The following is a 15655-nucleotide window of genomic DNA, read 5'->3' as shown; positions in this document are numbered from 1 at the left end:
GAATATGAGTTCCTTTTATTTTTTATTTTTTATTTTATTTTTTTTAAAGATTTTATTTATTTATTTGAGAGAATGAGCTAGAGAGAGCATGAGAGAGAGGAGGGTCAGAGGGAGAAGCAGACTCTCCACTGAGCAGGGAGCCTGATGTGGGACTCGATCGTGGGACTCCAGGATCATGACCTGAGCCGAAGGCAGTTGCTTAACCAACTGAGCCACCCAGGCGCCCTGAGTTCCTTTTATTTTTTAAAGATTTTTTTAATTTTTTGAGAGAGAGCATGCAGGAGTGGAGGTGGGGAGACAGAGGGAGAGGGTGAGAGAGACTCTTAAGCAGGCACCACGCTCAGTGCAGAGCCTGATGTGGGGCTTAAACTTACGACCCTGAGATAATGACCTGAGCTGAAATCAAGAGTCAGACGCCTAACCCACTGAGCCACCCAGGTGTACCTAGTTCCTTTTAAATAAGAGGAAAAAAAAAACTTTTGAAGTTAACAGACTTTTGCTTAGTGACATGGTAGGAATTATTTGAAAATTTTGTATTGAGAATTGTGTTTTCTCATTGTGTGTTTATACATGATTTCCTTCTGACAGAGGGTAATAATAAAAAATATATATGCAAATACAAGAGCATTCCCTTTGGACTCTTTATGGTAGGTATAATTGGCTTGTGGTAAATACAAATTTTACAAGGTTTGTAAATTGACAAAATATGGTCCAGAATATAGTTTGTAAACATATGTGAGGCAGGAAGATATTTTAGCCTAGCTTAATTAAGCTTCCCAAAGAATATTAATTATTTGTAGGTTAAAAATCCTGTACATGAGAGATGTACCACAACCTATTCCTTCTTGTATCCATTTTTTTTTTAAGATTTTATTTATTTATTTGACATAGAGAGACACAGCGAGAGAAGGAACACAAGCAGGGGGAGGGGGAGAGGGAGAAGCAGGCTTCCCGCCCAGCAGGGAGCTGGATGTGGGGCTCGATCCCAGGACCCTGGGATCATGACCCGAGCCGAAGGCAGTGAAGGCAGTCGCTTAACGACTGAGCCACCCAGGTGCCCCTCTTGTATCCATTTCTAACATAGCTTTAGAAATATAAACTATATTTTATTTGTTACACAGTATCAAAAATATACATATTTCCAGTATTATGGGTAAGTTCAGTAAAAACGAATCTTTGTGCTGTCTTATTGGGTAAGGGGCAGATCTTGGTAAGAAATGTAAGGTGGCAAATGTAGTAGCTGAAGATGGGAATGCCGAGAAAGAGGTGCTCAAAGTATATTGGGTGTAAGAGGAGTGTATGCGAGTGGGTAGCCTAAATCTTCCTCACTGTGGTCTTTGTGTTTAATTTTTCCTGTTTTCTAGCATTCTAACTAGAGATTTTCTTCCTTCTAGAATTCTATGAAGAAATTCTTTCCCTGGCATATAGTTTAACCTGCCATGGTATTTCCCCTCAAATGTGGCAGCTGCTAGGTATATTATATGAGGTTTTTCAGCAGGATTGTTTTGAATACTTTACAGGTATGGCTTTGACTATCTAACATTTTTGCTTTTCTGTGTCTAGACATTATTTCCTTTGACACTTGACTTAAAGACACATACAATTCTAGTACTAATCAGAAGATAATTGTTCTTTCCCCGTGGAGGAAAGGGTGGTGCCATCGGAGCAGTGTTTTGCAGCTCTGGGAATATAGGCAGTAGAAGGGAGACTGTTTCCTGTTGTACCTTAAATTAGTTTGCAGTCAGAACATATACCCATACATTAATTCAATTACTATTTTCTGAATACTGTCTATATTCCAAGCACTGCTCTAAGCACAGCAGTACAGCAGTGAGCCAAATAGCTCTTGCTGTTTTGATGCTTCCATTCTAGTTGGGGAGAGGGCAGGGAAGGTGGGGGACACACAGACAAGCCAGAAAATACAGTTTGTCAAATGGTGATGACTCCTATGGAGAAAAAGACAAAAATTCAGAACAATCACTATAATAAATGATGAGCATTTTAATCTTTCTGATCCACATCTTCCTCGTCTATAAATAGAGCAGATCTATCACTTTTGTTACTAGCATTTTGTGGTTGTGGGGGAAGATAGTAATGTGTGGGTGCTACAGAAATATGGTTCCGGTGGGAATAATTTATTTCTACTCTTGTTACTCAAATCTCATTGGGCTTTTGAATTTTTTTTTACAGATATGATGCCTCTCTTGCATAATTATGTGACAATAGATACAGATACTTTATTATCTAATCCAAAGCATTTAGAAATACTTTTTACAATGTGTAGAAAGGTAAGTGTGCCCTAATCAGTTGTTATAGTGGTTCTTACTAATGTTTGAGTGTTTTACTTCAGAACGCTCTTTCAGTTTGTTTCTTATACTTTAGTTTTGTGTTGCCTTCAACATAAATTTGCTATTTTTTATTTTCTAATAGACCCTGGAATGTAATTTGAAAATTTTATATTGCGTGTTGTGCTTAAGAATGTTTGCCACTTTTATTTATTTATTTAATTTTAAAATTTATTTTTTATTTTTTTAAAAGATTTTATTTATTTGACAGAGACACAGGGAGAGAAGGAGCACAAGCAGGGGGAGTGGGAGAGGGAGAATCAGGCGGGGCTCGATCCCAGGACTCTGGGATCATGATCTGAGCCTAAGGCAGGCACTTAACGACTGAGTCACTGAGCCTCCCAGGCACCCCTTATTTATTTTTTAAAGATTTATTTATTTTATTTTAGAAAGAGAGAGAGAGAGAGAGAGAGAGTGTGTGTGTGTGTGTGTGTGTGTGTGTGTGCGAGTTGGGGGAGGGACAGAGGGGGAGAGAGGATCCCAAGCAGACTGTGTGCCAAGCACAGAGCCTGATGTGGGGCTCGATCCCATGACCCCGAGATCATGACCTGAGCTGAAACCAAGAGTCAGATGCTCAACCAACTGAGCCGCCCAGGCACTCCTGATGTTTGCCACTCTTGTAGCTGTGTACTTTATAATGTTTAGGATAAATAATTTTTTGTTTTCTCTTTTAAAAATGCAAACTTACTACTTGATTAGAGAAAAGTGTTATTAAAAATCCCAACAACAGAAAAGCAAAGTGCTAAGAAAATAACCACACAGTTTGTCAATCACTGATTTTCTTTAATTGAACGTGTATATTGGAAGCCACTAGATATATATAGATTTTGAATATAAATAACAGACAAAAAAATTGGAATAGTTGGAAAAATGGCATCATTTAGCTCAGTACAGGATGATTTATTAGCCATATATTGGCTACTCTTATATTTACATACAAACAGGATTGTCTACTATGTTGTCTTTGTCACAGATTAGATTTTGCCTTCCGTTGGTTGTATCTTGCAATCATTGATGAGTATAAATAATGTTTTCCTTCTCCTTTAGGTGAATATTTATATATACATAAATATAAAACTGCATTGCGTAGGGCTGCCAGATACTTAAGTTTGGCCTTGGGAGTAAAATATCTAGTGTACAACCTATCTTCCTCACTAGAGGAGATGTGTACCAAGATGTTAAGAGCTCTGAACTGATAATCAGCACATCTGATTGAGGTCTCAGTTCAGTCATAAAGAGCCTGGGAGATTTTGGGAGGTCACTAAGTTTCATCACATATAAACTGAAGGGGTAGAATCATGATTTTTGAAGACCCGGTTAGCCCTGTAATAACCTAGCTTATTAAATCGTAATCACTTGGCAGTCTTCAGTATCCTCTCCTAAGTTGTGGAGACCGTTGCTAGTGAGGCAAAAGGGAAGAGAAAGCAGCAAGCAAAAAACATAGCAGTCCTACACCCATTAGTACAGCTGCTCCGTGTTCTAGCAGCTGGGGAAAAAGTGATATTCACAGTGATGTCTTAGACTTAACAAGTGGCTAAAATATATGTCGTATTCTTGGTTTTTAATAATAGCTAATACTTACTGAACTCTTACTGCATATGAGGCATTTCCTAAGTACTTTATACATATTCACTTATTTTATCTTTACAACATTATGAAGAAAGGATCACCTTTTGGTCAAAGAGGAGACTGAGGCACAATTTTTTGCATCATGCCTGAGTCAAATTGTCTGTCACAGAGCTAGTCTATGTTAGAGCCATATTTGAAGCCAGGTAGTCTGGCTCCAGAGCCCATTTTTAAAATTACCGAAATATATATTTTTTCTTCTCCTTCTGGAGGTGGGGACAAAAACCAACCAACCAACCAAAAACCCAAGTAAATGCAATTTGGGGCAAAGGGAGTGTTTTTTTCTTTATTCTACAACCCTGCCACGTAAGTATTTTATCGTCCTTTTACAGATGGGGACAGTAAGACATGGAGGTTAATTAGCTTTTTTTTTTTAAGATTTTTATTTATTTGAGAAAGAATGAGAGAGAAAACATGAGAGGGGGGAGGGTCAGAAGGAGAAGCAGGCTTCCCGCTGAGCAGGGAGCCCGATGTGGGACTCGATCCTGGGACTCCAGGATCATGACCTGAGCCGAAGGCAGTGGCTTAACCAACTGAGCCACCCAGGCGCCCCTTAATTAGCTTTTTTAAAAGCACAGATAATAAGTGGCAGAGCTGGAATTTGAACCAAGGGATTCTGGTTCCAGAGCCCATTCACGTTTAGAATCTAAATGTAGATATATTGCCCTAAGAAGTAGAATTTTAAATTTTATAGGGCTGATTTTTGGCTTTGCCAGCTTCCTATTTGTGATTCAGTTCACTGATCCATCTGTTTTCCAATTTTCAAAATTTTATAGCTGTCTACTTTTTTTCCTTTCCTCTGTCTTTGTGGATTTATGCCTCTAAAACCTCTTTATTATTTTAATGGTCTTTTGGGAAGTAATAAAATTAAATGAGAATGTTCAATCTGTCTTCTTTATCAGGAATTTCTTTTTAATTCAGTTTTCTCAAATTGTATTTGTCTAGGAAATTATCCAATTCATCTGAGCTTTCAAATATATAAGGAATATAATGTTCTCCATAGTATTTGCTTATTTTAATCTTTCCTTTATGTGTATTTATGTCTTTTTCATTTCTAATATTTTCATAATTTTCTCTGTGCTTTTTAAGAATAATTTTGACAAAAGTCCACTTTGTTGTCTTTTTTCAATGAGTCTGTCTTTTGTTTCTCTCTGTTACCTCTTTCTGTCTCTATTTTTAATTTCTGTCTCCTCTTCAGGTTAAGTCTGTTCTTTTTCTTATAGCTCGTGTTTGAACTCTTATTAATTTTTCCATATTTTCTTATTTCCAATATAAGCATGGCTCTACTCTATGAACCTCTTTTCTGGGAACCTTAATGTAAGGCAATTATATTCCAATTTTTATGTATGAGTCTGTGCATTGTAGAATAATTTATAATAGTAGAAATACAAAATTGACAATAGAGGAATGGTCTGGTAAACTGTTATATTTATGTACTGTAATACTTATAGTCCTAAATGGTTATAACATCCATGGAAGATGTTTGTAGTTATAAATTCCATATGGAGAAATTAAAAGGTATGTGATAGTAAATTATGGTTACTATTATGAAAAAATGAACTCAAAAGAAACAAAACTACAGAGTTTGTTTCATTGTTTAAATGGAAGGTTTTTTAAAATTTCTTTTGATTTCATTTTATTGTTTTGTTGCCTTTAAAGGGAAGCTTCACTTATCTGGACAATTAACTCATATAGCTTACTTTATTGTGATTGTGATGATTGCGATGCAGGGTTGGATCCTAGGACCCTGGGATCATGACCTGAGCCAAAGGCAGACACTTAACTGACTGAGCCACCCAGGTGCCCCAAAGCTATGATTCTAATGCCCGAATTTTTATGGGATATTTGCTTCATGTAGACTCAAATTCTATGCAATGCCATTCACTGCTGAGCTGAATTGTAATTACTGTAGGTACTATGTGGAGATGCAGGAGAAGATGCAGAATGTCATGCAGCCAAACTTCTTGAAGTCATCATTCTTCAGTGCAAAGGAAAGGGAATTGATCAGGTAATGCATGTATGGAAAGTTTGTACTTGATGTTTATATTGAAAATTTACATACCTGAATGACATTTTGTTTATATTATGATGGAAAATTAAAAAGATAGCCTGTAGTTCGTGCTTGCTGGAACAAATTCTATTTAAATGTCAGAGAAAAATACCCATGTGGTTTGAAAATTGCACCTTGTATTCTAGTTGAGAAAGAAAGAAACAGGAAAATATGTAATAATTTAAGAGGCTATCAAGCAAATCCTAAAGGAGATAAATATGTAAATTCTCCTTAATAGGTTTTCCAGAGATTTGCATTTTCCCTTTATTTTTTGTGGATTCTGTTGAAATATTCTCATATACCTTCTTTTAACCAGAATTGAATATACTATGCAAAAAAGAAAAAGTTTCTTTTACTGATTTAAAAAGCACTATAAATTTTCAACAGAGATTAATTTGACGTTTGCTATAATCATGGTATGATAGTTACTGAGAAGTGTTGAAGTGTTCAAGTAAAATTGTGGAGTTGTCTTTTTTCTTTCAGTTCTGTAACTTTTGCTCCGTGTATTTTTTTTTTTAACAGCTTTGTTGAGCTGTAATTTACATACCATATAATTTGCTCCTTTACAGTGTACATGCCTCAGTGGATTTTAGTATATTCACAGAATCATGCAACTATTACGACAGTTTTAGAGCATTGCCTCACTATCCCCCAAAGAACTCTATACCCAGTAGTAATCATTCCTCATTTCCCCTCAACACTCACCCCGCAGCCTAGGCAACCATTATTCTCCTTTCTTATTTTAGAGATTTGCTTGTTCTAGACATTTCATAGAAATGGAATCATGTGGTCCTTTGTGAATGACTTTTCTCACTTAGCATAATGTTTTAAAGGTTCATCCATGTGGGAGCATGTATACTAGTACTTCATTTCTTTTTATTGCTACATATTCCATTGGGTGGATATATCACATCTATTTTAGCTATTCATCAGTTGATGGACGTTTGCATTATTTCCACTTTTTAAATTATTATTACTATTATTTTTTTTAAAGATTTTATTTTTTATTTATTCATGAGAGAGAGAGAGAGAGAGGGAGGCAGAGGGAGAAGCAGGCCCCCAAGGAGCAGGGAGCCCGATGCAGGACTCGATCCCAGGACTCTGGGACCATGACCTGAGCCGAAGGCAGACGCTTAACCATCTGAGCCACCCAGGCGCCCTATTACTATTATTTTTAAGAAAGTGTCCAGCGTGGGGATTGAACTCACGACTCTGGAATCAAGAGTTGCATGCTCTACCAACTAAACAGCCAGGCTCCCCTGATTATTTCCTCTTTTTGGCTATTATGAATAATGTTATGAACATTTGTATGCAGATTTTTGTGTGGACATGTTTTCATTTCTCTTGGTATATATCTACGAGTGGTAATTCTATTTTTAACCATTTGAGGACCTGCCAAACTATTTCTCCAGAGCAGCTGCTCCGTTGCCCCTTCCTACTCATGTTGAGTGAGAGTTCCAATTTGTCTGTATCCTCATCAACTCTTGCTCGGTCTTTTTGTTATAGCCATGCTTATAGGTGTGAAGTAGGATCTTGTTGTTTTCATTAGCATTTGCTTGATGGCAAATGAAGTTGAGCGACTTTTCATATGGCCATTTGTTTATCTTTTTTAAGAAATGTCTATTCAGATTCTTTGCCCATTTTAATTGGGTTATTTGTTTATTATTGAGTTATAGAGGTTATTTATAGATTCTAAATTCAAGTCCATTATCAGATACACAGTTTGCAAAAATTTTCTCCCAATTTGTGGATTGTCTTATCACTTTCTTAATGGTGTCCTTTGAAGCAGTTTTTAATTTTGATGATGCCCAATTTATCTATTTTTTTTCTTTTGCTGCTTGTGGTTGGTGTTATATTTAAGAGTCCATTGCTAAATCTGAGTCCATGAAGATTTCCTTCTTTTTTCTTCGAAGAGTTTTATAGTTTTAGCTGTAACATTTAGGTCTTTAATTTATTTTGAGTTAGTTTTTCTGTGTGGCATGAGGAAGGGGTTTAAATTCATTATTCTGCATGTGGATAGAAAGAAAATCCAGTGTGTGTGTGTGTGTGTGTGTCTTTGTCATTGTCTTTGAATTCCCTCAGTACCATTTATTGAAAAAACTATTCTTTCCCTATTGAATTGTCTTGGCACTGTTGTCAAATGATGTGACTATAAATGTGAGGATTTATTTCTGGATTCTCATTCTGGTTAATTTTTTAATCCTTAATCCAGGACTACACTGTCTTTATTATTATAACTTTGTAGTAAGTTTTGAAATTAAGAAGTTTGAGTCTTTCAGTTTTGTTCTTTTGCAAGACTCCTTTGGCTATTCTGGGCCCCTTGAGTTTCCATTAGAATTTAGGATCACTTGTCAGTTTCAGCAAAGAAGCCAGCTGGCATTGTGCTGAATCTGTAGATCACCCTGGGAAGTGTTACCAGGGCTCAATCCCATGTCCTTGAGACCACCACCCGAGCAGAATCAAGAGTCGGACGCCCAACAAACTGAGCCGCCCAGGTGCCCCAGGCTGTTTGTATTTTTGAATCTAAAGTGTGTTTCCTGTAGGTAGCATTTGGTTGAATCTTGTTTTTTTGTTGTTTTTTTTTTTAAGATTTTATTTATTTATTTGACAGAGAGAGACACAGTGAGAGAGGGAACACAAGTAGGGGGAGTGGGAGAGGGAGAAGCAGGCTTCCCACGGAGCAGGGAGCCCGATGCGGGGCTCGATCCCAGGACCCTGGGATCACGATCTGAGCCAAAGGCAGACACTTAATGACTGAGCCACCCATGCGCCCCCGCTTTTTTTTTAAATCCAATGAGACATTCTCTCCTTTTTGATTGTTTAATCTATTAATATTTAATATTGTTATTGTTATGCATGGATTTAGTCTGCCATTTTATTTATTTTTTGTCTCATTTTTTGTTCCCCTATTTTTTTATTGCTTTCTTTTGAAATAAGTAAATACTTTGAAATAAGTAAATATTTTCTAATAGCATGTTTTAATTGCTTTAATTTTTTTCCCACTATTTAAAAAATTTGCTTAGTGGTTGTTCTGGGCTTACTCTAATACATTGTATCAGAATCTACTTCAGATTTAGATTAACTTAATTTTAGTGAGAAATAGATGCATTACTCCTATATAGTTCTATCTTCTCTTCCTCCTTTTTGTACTATTACTGTTATATATATTACATATATATGTTATAAACCTAGTAATACACAGTTTATAATTATTTTTTGTAATTTAATGTGTTAAAGAAGCTAAGAAAGGCAAGCAAGTATATATAGAGTTTGTCATATTAACCTCCTTATTTACCATTTCTTAATTCTTTCATTTGTTTCTTTGGATGGAGTTACCGTCTGGTGTCATTTGCTTGTTCCAGTACAGTCTTGCTCCTTTCTCCTTTGTATTGTTAATGTTGAAAATATTTTTATATTTTATAATCTCAACAATACAATTTTAAGATGTTATTTTATGCAGTTGCTTTTTCTTTTTTTTTTAAGTTGCAATTGTTTTTTAAACCAAGAGAAGAAAGTCAAAGAAATAGTGTTTTTCTATTTTTGAAAATTACATAATTACCTTTAGTGGAGCTTGTGTGTATGTATGTATGTGTGTGTGTGTGTGTGTCTTTGTCTTTGAATTCCCTTCTGGGTCACTTGCTTTCAGCTTGAACTTCCTTTAATATTTCTTATAAGGTAGGTCCGCTAGCAATGAAATCTCTGCTTTTGTTTTCTGAGAATGTTTCTATTTTTTTTCAATTTTGAAAGACAGTTTCTACTGAATTCTTGGTTGACCGTATTTTTCTTTCAGAAATTTGAATATACCATCCTTCTGGTCTCTATTGTTTAACAGTTGTTAAGCTTATTAGCATTCCCTTGTACTTGGCAATGATGCATGTTTTTTCTTGTGCTGCTGTCAACATTTTCTCTTTGTCTTTTACCATGTTTCCTATGAAATGTCTTTGTGTTTATCTTACTTGGAATTTGTTGACTTTCTTGGATGTATAGATTGTTTTTTGTCACACTCGGAAAGTTTCCAGCCATTATTTCTTCAAATATTTTTTCTTATTTCTCCTTATTCTCTTCTTCTGATGCTCCTGTTACACATATGTTGGTGTGCTTAGTGGTGTTACACATTTCTTTGAGGCTCTGATAATTTTTCTTTATTCTTTCTTTTCTCTGGTCTTTGGATTGCATACTCTTTTTCAGTCTATCTTTAGGTTTGCTGATTCTCTCTTCTGCCAGTTCAGATCTGTTATTGAGTTCCTGTAGTGAATTTTTCATTTTGTTTATAGTACTTTTTTTTTTAAAGGGAGGTTCTGTGTCCAACATGGGGCTTGAACTCAAGACCCCAAGATCAAGAGTTGCATGCCCTACTGGCTAAGCCAGATGCCCCTATAGTACTTTTTAACTCTAGAATTTCCATTTGATTCTTTTTTATAATTTATATGTCCTAATAGATACTTTATATTTGATGAGACATGGTCATCATAGCTTCCTGTAACTTTAAAAATGGCTTCCTTTATTCTTTAAACATTTATAATGGCTGTTTTGAAGTTTTCTAAGTCCATGTTTGAGTTTGTTCTGACCCCAGGAGGGTTCTTCATGACCATCTCTTTCCTTGCTTTTCCCATGTGAACTGCTAGTTTAGGGTTCATCTTTTTATTTTAATTAGGAGGAGCCACCAGCCTCCTCTTATTTTCTTACCACCAAATTCTCCATTATTTTTGAGAGTGACCTTCCAGCCTCCCTTTTTTTTTACTGATAAAGTTTTACACGTATTTTCAAAGGCACTGATTTCACAGAAGCCAGATTTGACAGAAGCTAGGTTTGCCGTTTCAAAGAGACAGAAAAGAACCCCAAAGAAGGCTTCAGTGAGTAGTGTTTTAGGTGGTAACAAAGTAAGGAGTACTAAAGCACAGGACTTGAGTGAGAGTAGTGAAGGGTTTAGTTCTATTGATTGACTTTTGGAAAGTTTTGAGCAATAAGATCTAATAATGCAAGAAAGGTATAGAATAAATCCATGCCAAAGAGTTTAGAATCTCTCCTGTAAGCCAGAAGTAGGCAAGCTATGGCCTGTGGGCCAAATCCAGCCAGTAACCTATATGTATGGCCTAGGAATGGAGAATGGTTTTTACATTTTTGAAGGGATGTTTAAAAAAAAAAAAGTATGCAACAGAGACTGGATGTAGACTACAAAGTTGAAAGTATTACTAAAAAAAATTTTTTTAAGATTTTATTTATTTGAGAGAGTAAGAGAGAGAGAGAGAGAGAGAGAGAGACCATGAGCCGGGGGAGGGGCAGAGGGAGAAGTAGGCTCCCCGCTGAGCAGGGAGCCCGGTATGGGACTTTACCCTAGAACCTCAGGATCATGACCCGAGCTGAAGGCAGATGCTTAACCAACTGAGCCACCCAGGCATCCCAGTATTACTAAGAATTTAAAAAAAATTTTATGTATGTATGTATGAATTTATTTATTTTTGAGAGCGAAAGAAGCCATGAGCAGGAGGAGGGGCAGAGGGAGAGAGAGGGAGAGAGAATCTCAGGCAGGCTCCACACCCAGCATGTAGCCTGACACGGAGCTCCATCTCATTACCCAGAGATCATGACTTGAACCAAAGTCAGGAGTTGATTGCTTAACTGACTGAGCTACCAGGCGCCCCAAAGTTGAAAGTATTACTAAATATTGACTAGAAGTTTACCAACCCTTGCAATTGAATGGAGAATCCATTGAGCAGAGAAATGACGTGGTCAAAGATAGGCACTTAGAATGAGAGTCTGCTAGCAGTATCTTTAATCTAAACAGGTCTTCTGCATGCACTGGGCTATGAAGATGAGTGAGGAGGCTATTAGCTAATTGAAGTCTGAGGGTATGGGTTCTACTCTAGGCTGACAGCATTGGGAATAGAAGACTAGAACAAGATTTACAGTGGGGACCATTGCAAACATTGCACAGAAAATTGAAAAACAGGTTGTTAGATGAGGAGGGCAGGAGAAAGCCCAAGAGCACAGGTTTACCCTGGAGAGTTATAAAGATGACTTTTCCCACAAATACAGAAAGTATGGATACCAGTGGACAGGAATACAGTGATATTACTTAAACTGTGACCATCTAATGGTGTTTGTAGGTGTTCATGACAAAAAGTATTCAGATAAGCCTTGGAAATACTGGATAAAACAAAATTCAGTAGGTTTCATTATTGCTTGACTTCTAGTGCCTTTATCTGAAAATGTGTCTAAGAGGGTGTTACTATCTGTATATTCCAAATTAATTTAACTCTGGGATGTTTTTGTTTTCCAAACCCAAGGAACATCTATTAATTGTTGTGAAAGTGCTGTTTGGATAATGCTGATATACAGATGTCTTGAGGTAGCAAGAAGGGGTGTGGAAGCTTAAATCCAGTAGCTTTATCTTCTCAGTAAAATAGGAAGGGTTGTAGAAAGTGGAAAAAGTTGAAATTTCAGTTTGGAGGAGTCTAATATATAATAAAGAGTTGAATAAAAGAATTGCTTTTACTAAAAACAGAACTACTCTATGATCCCCCAGTTGTGCTACTAGTCACACAAAGAATACAAAAATACTAATTCAAAGGGATACATGCACCCCAATGTTTATAGCAGCATTATTTACAATAGCCAAATTATGGAAAGAGCCCAAATGTCCATCAACTGGTGACTGGGTAAAGAAGATATGGTATACATACAGTGAAATATTACTCAGCCATAAAAAAGAATGAAGTCTTGCCATTTGTAGTGACATGGATGGAGCTAGAGAGTATTATGCTAAGCAAAATAAGTCAGAAAGACAAATACAATATGATTTCACTCATATGTGGAATTGAAGAAACAAAACAAGTGAACATGGGGGGCATGTGCCAAATAAAAGAGAGGCAAACCAAGAAACAGACTCTTAACTATAGAGAACAAACTAATGGTTACCAGAGGGGAGGTGGGTGGGGGATGGATTAAATAGTTGATGGGGATTAAGGAGCATACTTGTGATGAGCACTGGATGTTGTATGTAAGTGTTGAATCACTAAATTCTATACCTGAAACTAAAAAAAAAAAAAGAAAAAGAATAGCTTTTAGTTGGATGGACCCATTTGAAGTTAACAGATAAAAATTTCTGGTGTAATACAGTGGGTTTCTATTCCTAAACTGGGTTGCAGAGGATTGGAAAATTGGTATTCAAGAATTTGTGTCAGAAATTTTGGGTTCCTAGGGAACCTTTAATGTTAGGGAGGTTATAGTTATGGTGCACTCTAGTAGAACTAAAGGACTATATTGCTTGGAATTACATTCCTGTGTATTTCCTGTCACTTGGGAGTTAGGTCTAGAGATTTGGTTAGATTCATTTGTGATTCCTTTGGCAAGAATACTTCATAGATGGTGGTTTATATTTCTGCCAGGAGCCACAGAGTGTCTAGTTGTCTCTCATCTTAGGTTGTTAGTGCTGTCGGTGGTGATTATTCTGTCATTCCTTTTTTGTGTATGAGCTGAAATATTTATACAAAGGTTTTTTTACCTATTACCAGGTTACTCTGGGCAACAGTGTGAGTATGTCTGTTTATTTACCATGATTCAAGATAATAAGTTTGTTTCCTAACATTCTCCCAAGATGACCAATGAGGTATTTTGCTTTTTTTGTTTTTTAAAATATTATCATGAATTTATAAATTCAAGTTTGTTTGATGTGTTTCAGTATATTTCAGGTATACAAAGTTGTTTCAGCTTTGGCCAGTGGGAACTTCTTGAGTTTATCATATGAGTGCTTTTGACCTGATCCTGGTCGTGTTTGGTAGTTTGGACTACAAACTACAGACTATTCCTAATAGTCTGGTAGGACTATTAGCAATAATCGCGCCTCGGATAAACCTCGTTGGCTACGATACTGCCACTGCGCAAAGCTTGTCTGGTAGGACTAGATGTTTCAGATTCATCTTGTACATTTCCTGCCCTATGCTGTGAAATGGTATTTTAAGATTACGAGAACAAGAGATATTCATTGTTATTGAGTTGGTCATTATTTCCACAAGAAAGCCAAGCAATACATATTGTATCATTTTAAGATTTGCCTATTGTTAGTACACAGATATTTCCAATTCAAGTTCAGGACTACATCATTTTTACTTAACCTAATTGATCTGAATCTATATCTGCCATACCAAAAATCCTGGTTCTCATCATAATTACTCCCTTGTTTTATCCCACTAATATGAATATACAGTGTCAGAGTAATTATACCAATATTATCACAAACATATGATTACCATTAACCATTTAAGATTTTTTAGTAGCTCTTTTTATCTCCAGGGTATATCCATATGCTAGGGATATATATAGCCAGAATATAGTCAAATCATAAATTTTAAAGTCCTTTAAAATAATCCCTGTTTGTGTGATTCATTTATTTCATTTTAATTTTTAGGAATGCTTTAAAATTTTTTCTAAATATATAACCTATATGTAATTCTCTAAAGTCTAATTTACAAAACAAGGTGTATTCAAGGAAGTCTAGCTTCCATCCCTTTCCCCTCTACCCTTAGTTTATTTCCCCATCTCCCCCACCCCATTTTTCGTTCATCCTTTCATTTTAAAAAGTAAGCAAACAGGTGTATTCATTGTTTCCTCACTTTTTTTTCTTTCCTCACCTTCTTAAACAGTAGCATACTATACATATTTTTTCCCCATCTTGCTTTCTTCACATAATCATATATCCATCCTGTAGATCACTCCATAGTAGTATATAGAAGTATTCTGCATAATCAGTCCCCAGAATTGATTTTGTTTTACAAAGGGATAATTTTAGTTTTATTCATTTTATTTTTTAAAGATTTTATTTATTTATTTGGCAGAGTGAGACACAGCAAGAGAGGGAACATAAATAAGCAAGGGGAGTGGGAGGGGGAGAAGCAGGCTTCCCACTGAGCAGGGAGCCCGATGTGGGGCTCAAGGCGGGGCTCGATCCCAGAACCCTGGGATCATGACCTTGAGCCGAAGGCAGACGCTTAACTGACTGGGCCACCCAGGCACCCCAGTTTCTTTGTATTCTTAATGGCTTTGTGTGTAATAGTAAATATTTGTTAAAATGAAACTTTATTATTAAAACATCTCAAGAAGAGCTTTTCAAGCTTAGTTTACATTTTCTTGTGGCTTCATTGATTCACAATAATTAACTGTAGTAACAATTTTTTAAAATTTTTAAGTTTTAATTTTAATTCCAATGTGGTTAACTTACAGTGTAATATTAGTTTCAGGTGTACAATGTAGTGATTCAGCACTTCCACACATCACCCTGTGCTCATCACAGCAAGTGCACTCCTTCAGCCCATCACCTGTTTCACCCATGCCCCCACCCATCTCCCCTCTGGAGATCAGTTTGTTCTCTATCATTAAGAGTCTATTTCTTGGTTTGCCTCTTTTTTTTCCTTTGCTTGTTTTGTTTCTTAAATTACACATACAAGTGAAATCATATGGTATGTCTTTCTCTGACTTTTTTCACTTAGCATAATATACTCTACTTCCATCCACGTCGTTGCAAATAGCAGGATTTCATTCTTTTTTATAGCTGGATAATATTCTTTTGTATGGTATAACATATCTTCTTTATCCATTCATCTACTGATGGATACTTGGGCTTTATCTATAATTTGGA

General features: G+C 36.2%; 1 protein-coding gene and 1 pseudogene across 1 annotated transcript in view; one reads left to right on the top strand and one right to left on the bottom strand.

Moving 5' to 3' along the window:
* IPO8 (importin 8) overlaps positions 1–15655 on the top strand; it is a 73749-nt gene that overhangs the window by 40469 nt on the left and 17625 nt on the right. Inside the window, exons 18-20 of the mRNA XM_028113228.2 lie at positions 1395–1520; positions 2191–2288; positions 5884–5979. Coding sequence (XP_027969029.1) covers positions 1395–1520; positions 2191–2288; positions 5884–5979 — 320 coding nt within the window. The remainder of the gene's footprint in view (positions 1–1394; positions 1521–2190; positions 2289–5883; positions 5980–15655) is intronic.
* LOC114216686 (U4 spliceosomal RNA) lies at positions 13800–13909 on the bottom strand (annotated as a pseudogene).

This window comes from Eumetopias jubatus, unplaced genomic scaffold (genome assembly GCF_037043125.1).
Source record: "Eumetopias jubatus isolate StellerSeaLion01/CBP00866 unplaced genomic scaffold, mEumJub1_p1.0 scaffold_8, whole genome shotgun sequence".
NCBI lineage: Eukaryota > Metazoa > Chordata > Mammalia > Carnivora > Otariidae > Eumetopias > Eumetopias jubatus.
This window is presented reverse-complemented; position numbering and strand designations above follow the sequence as displayed.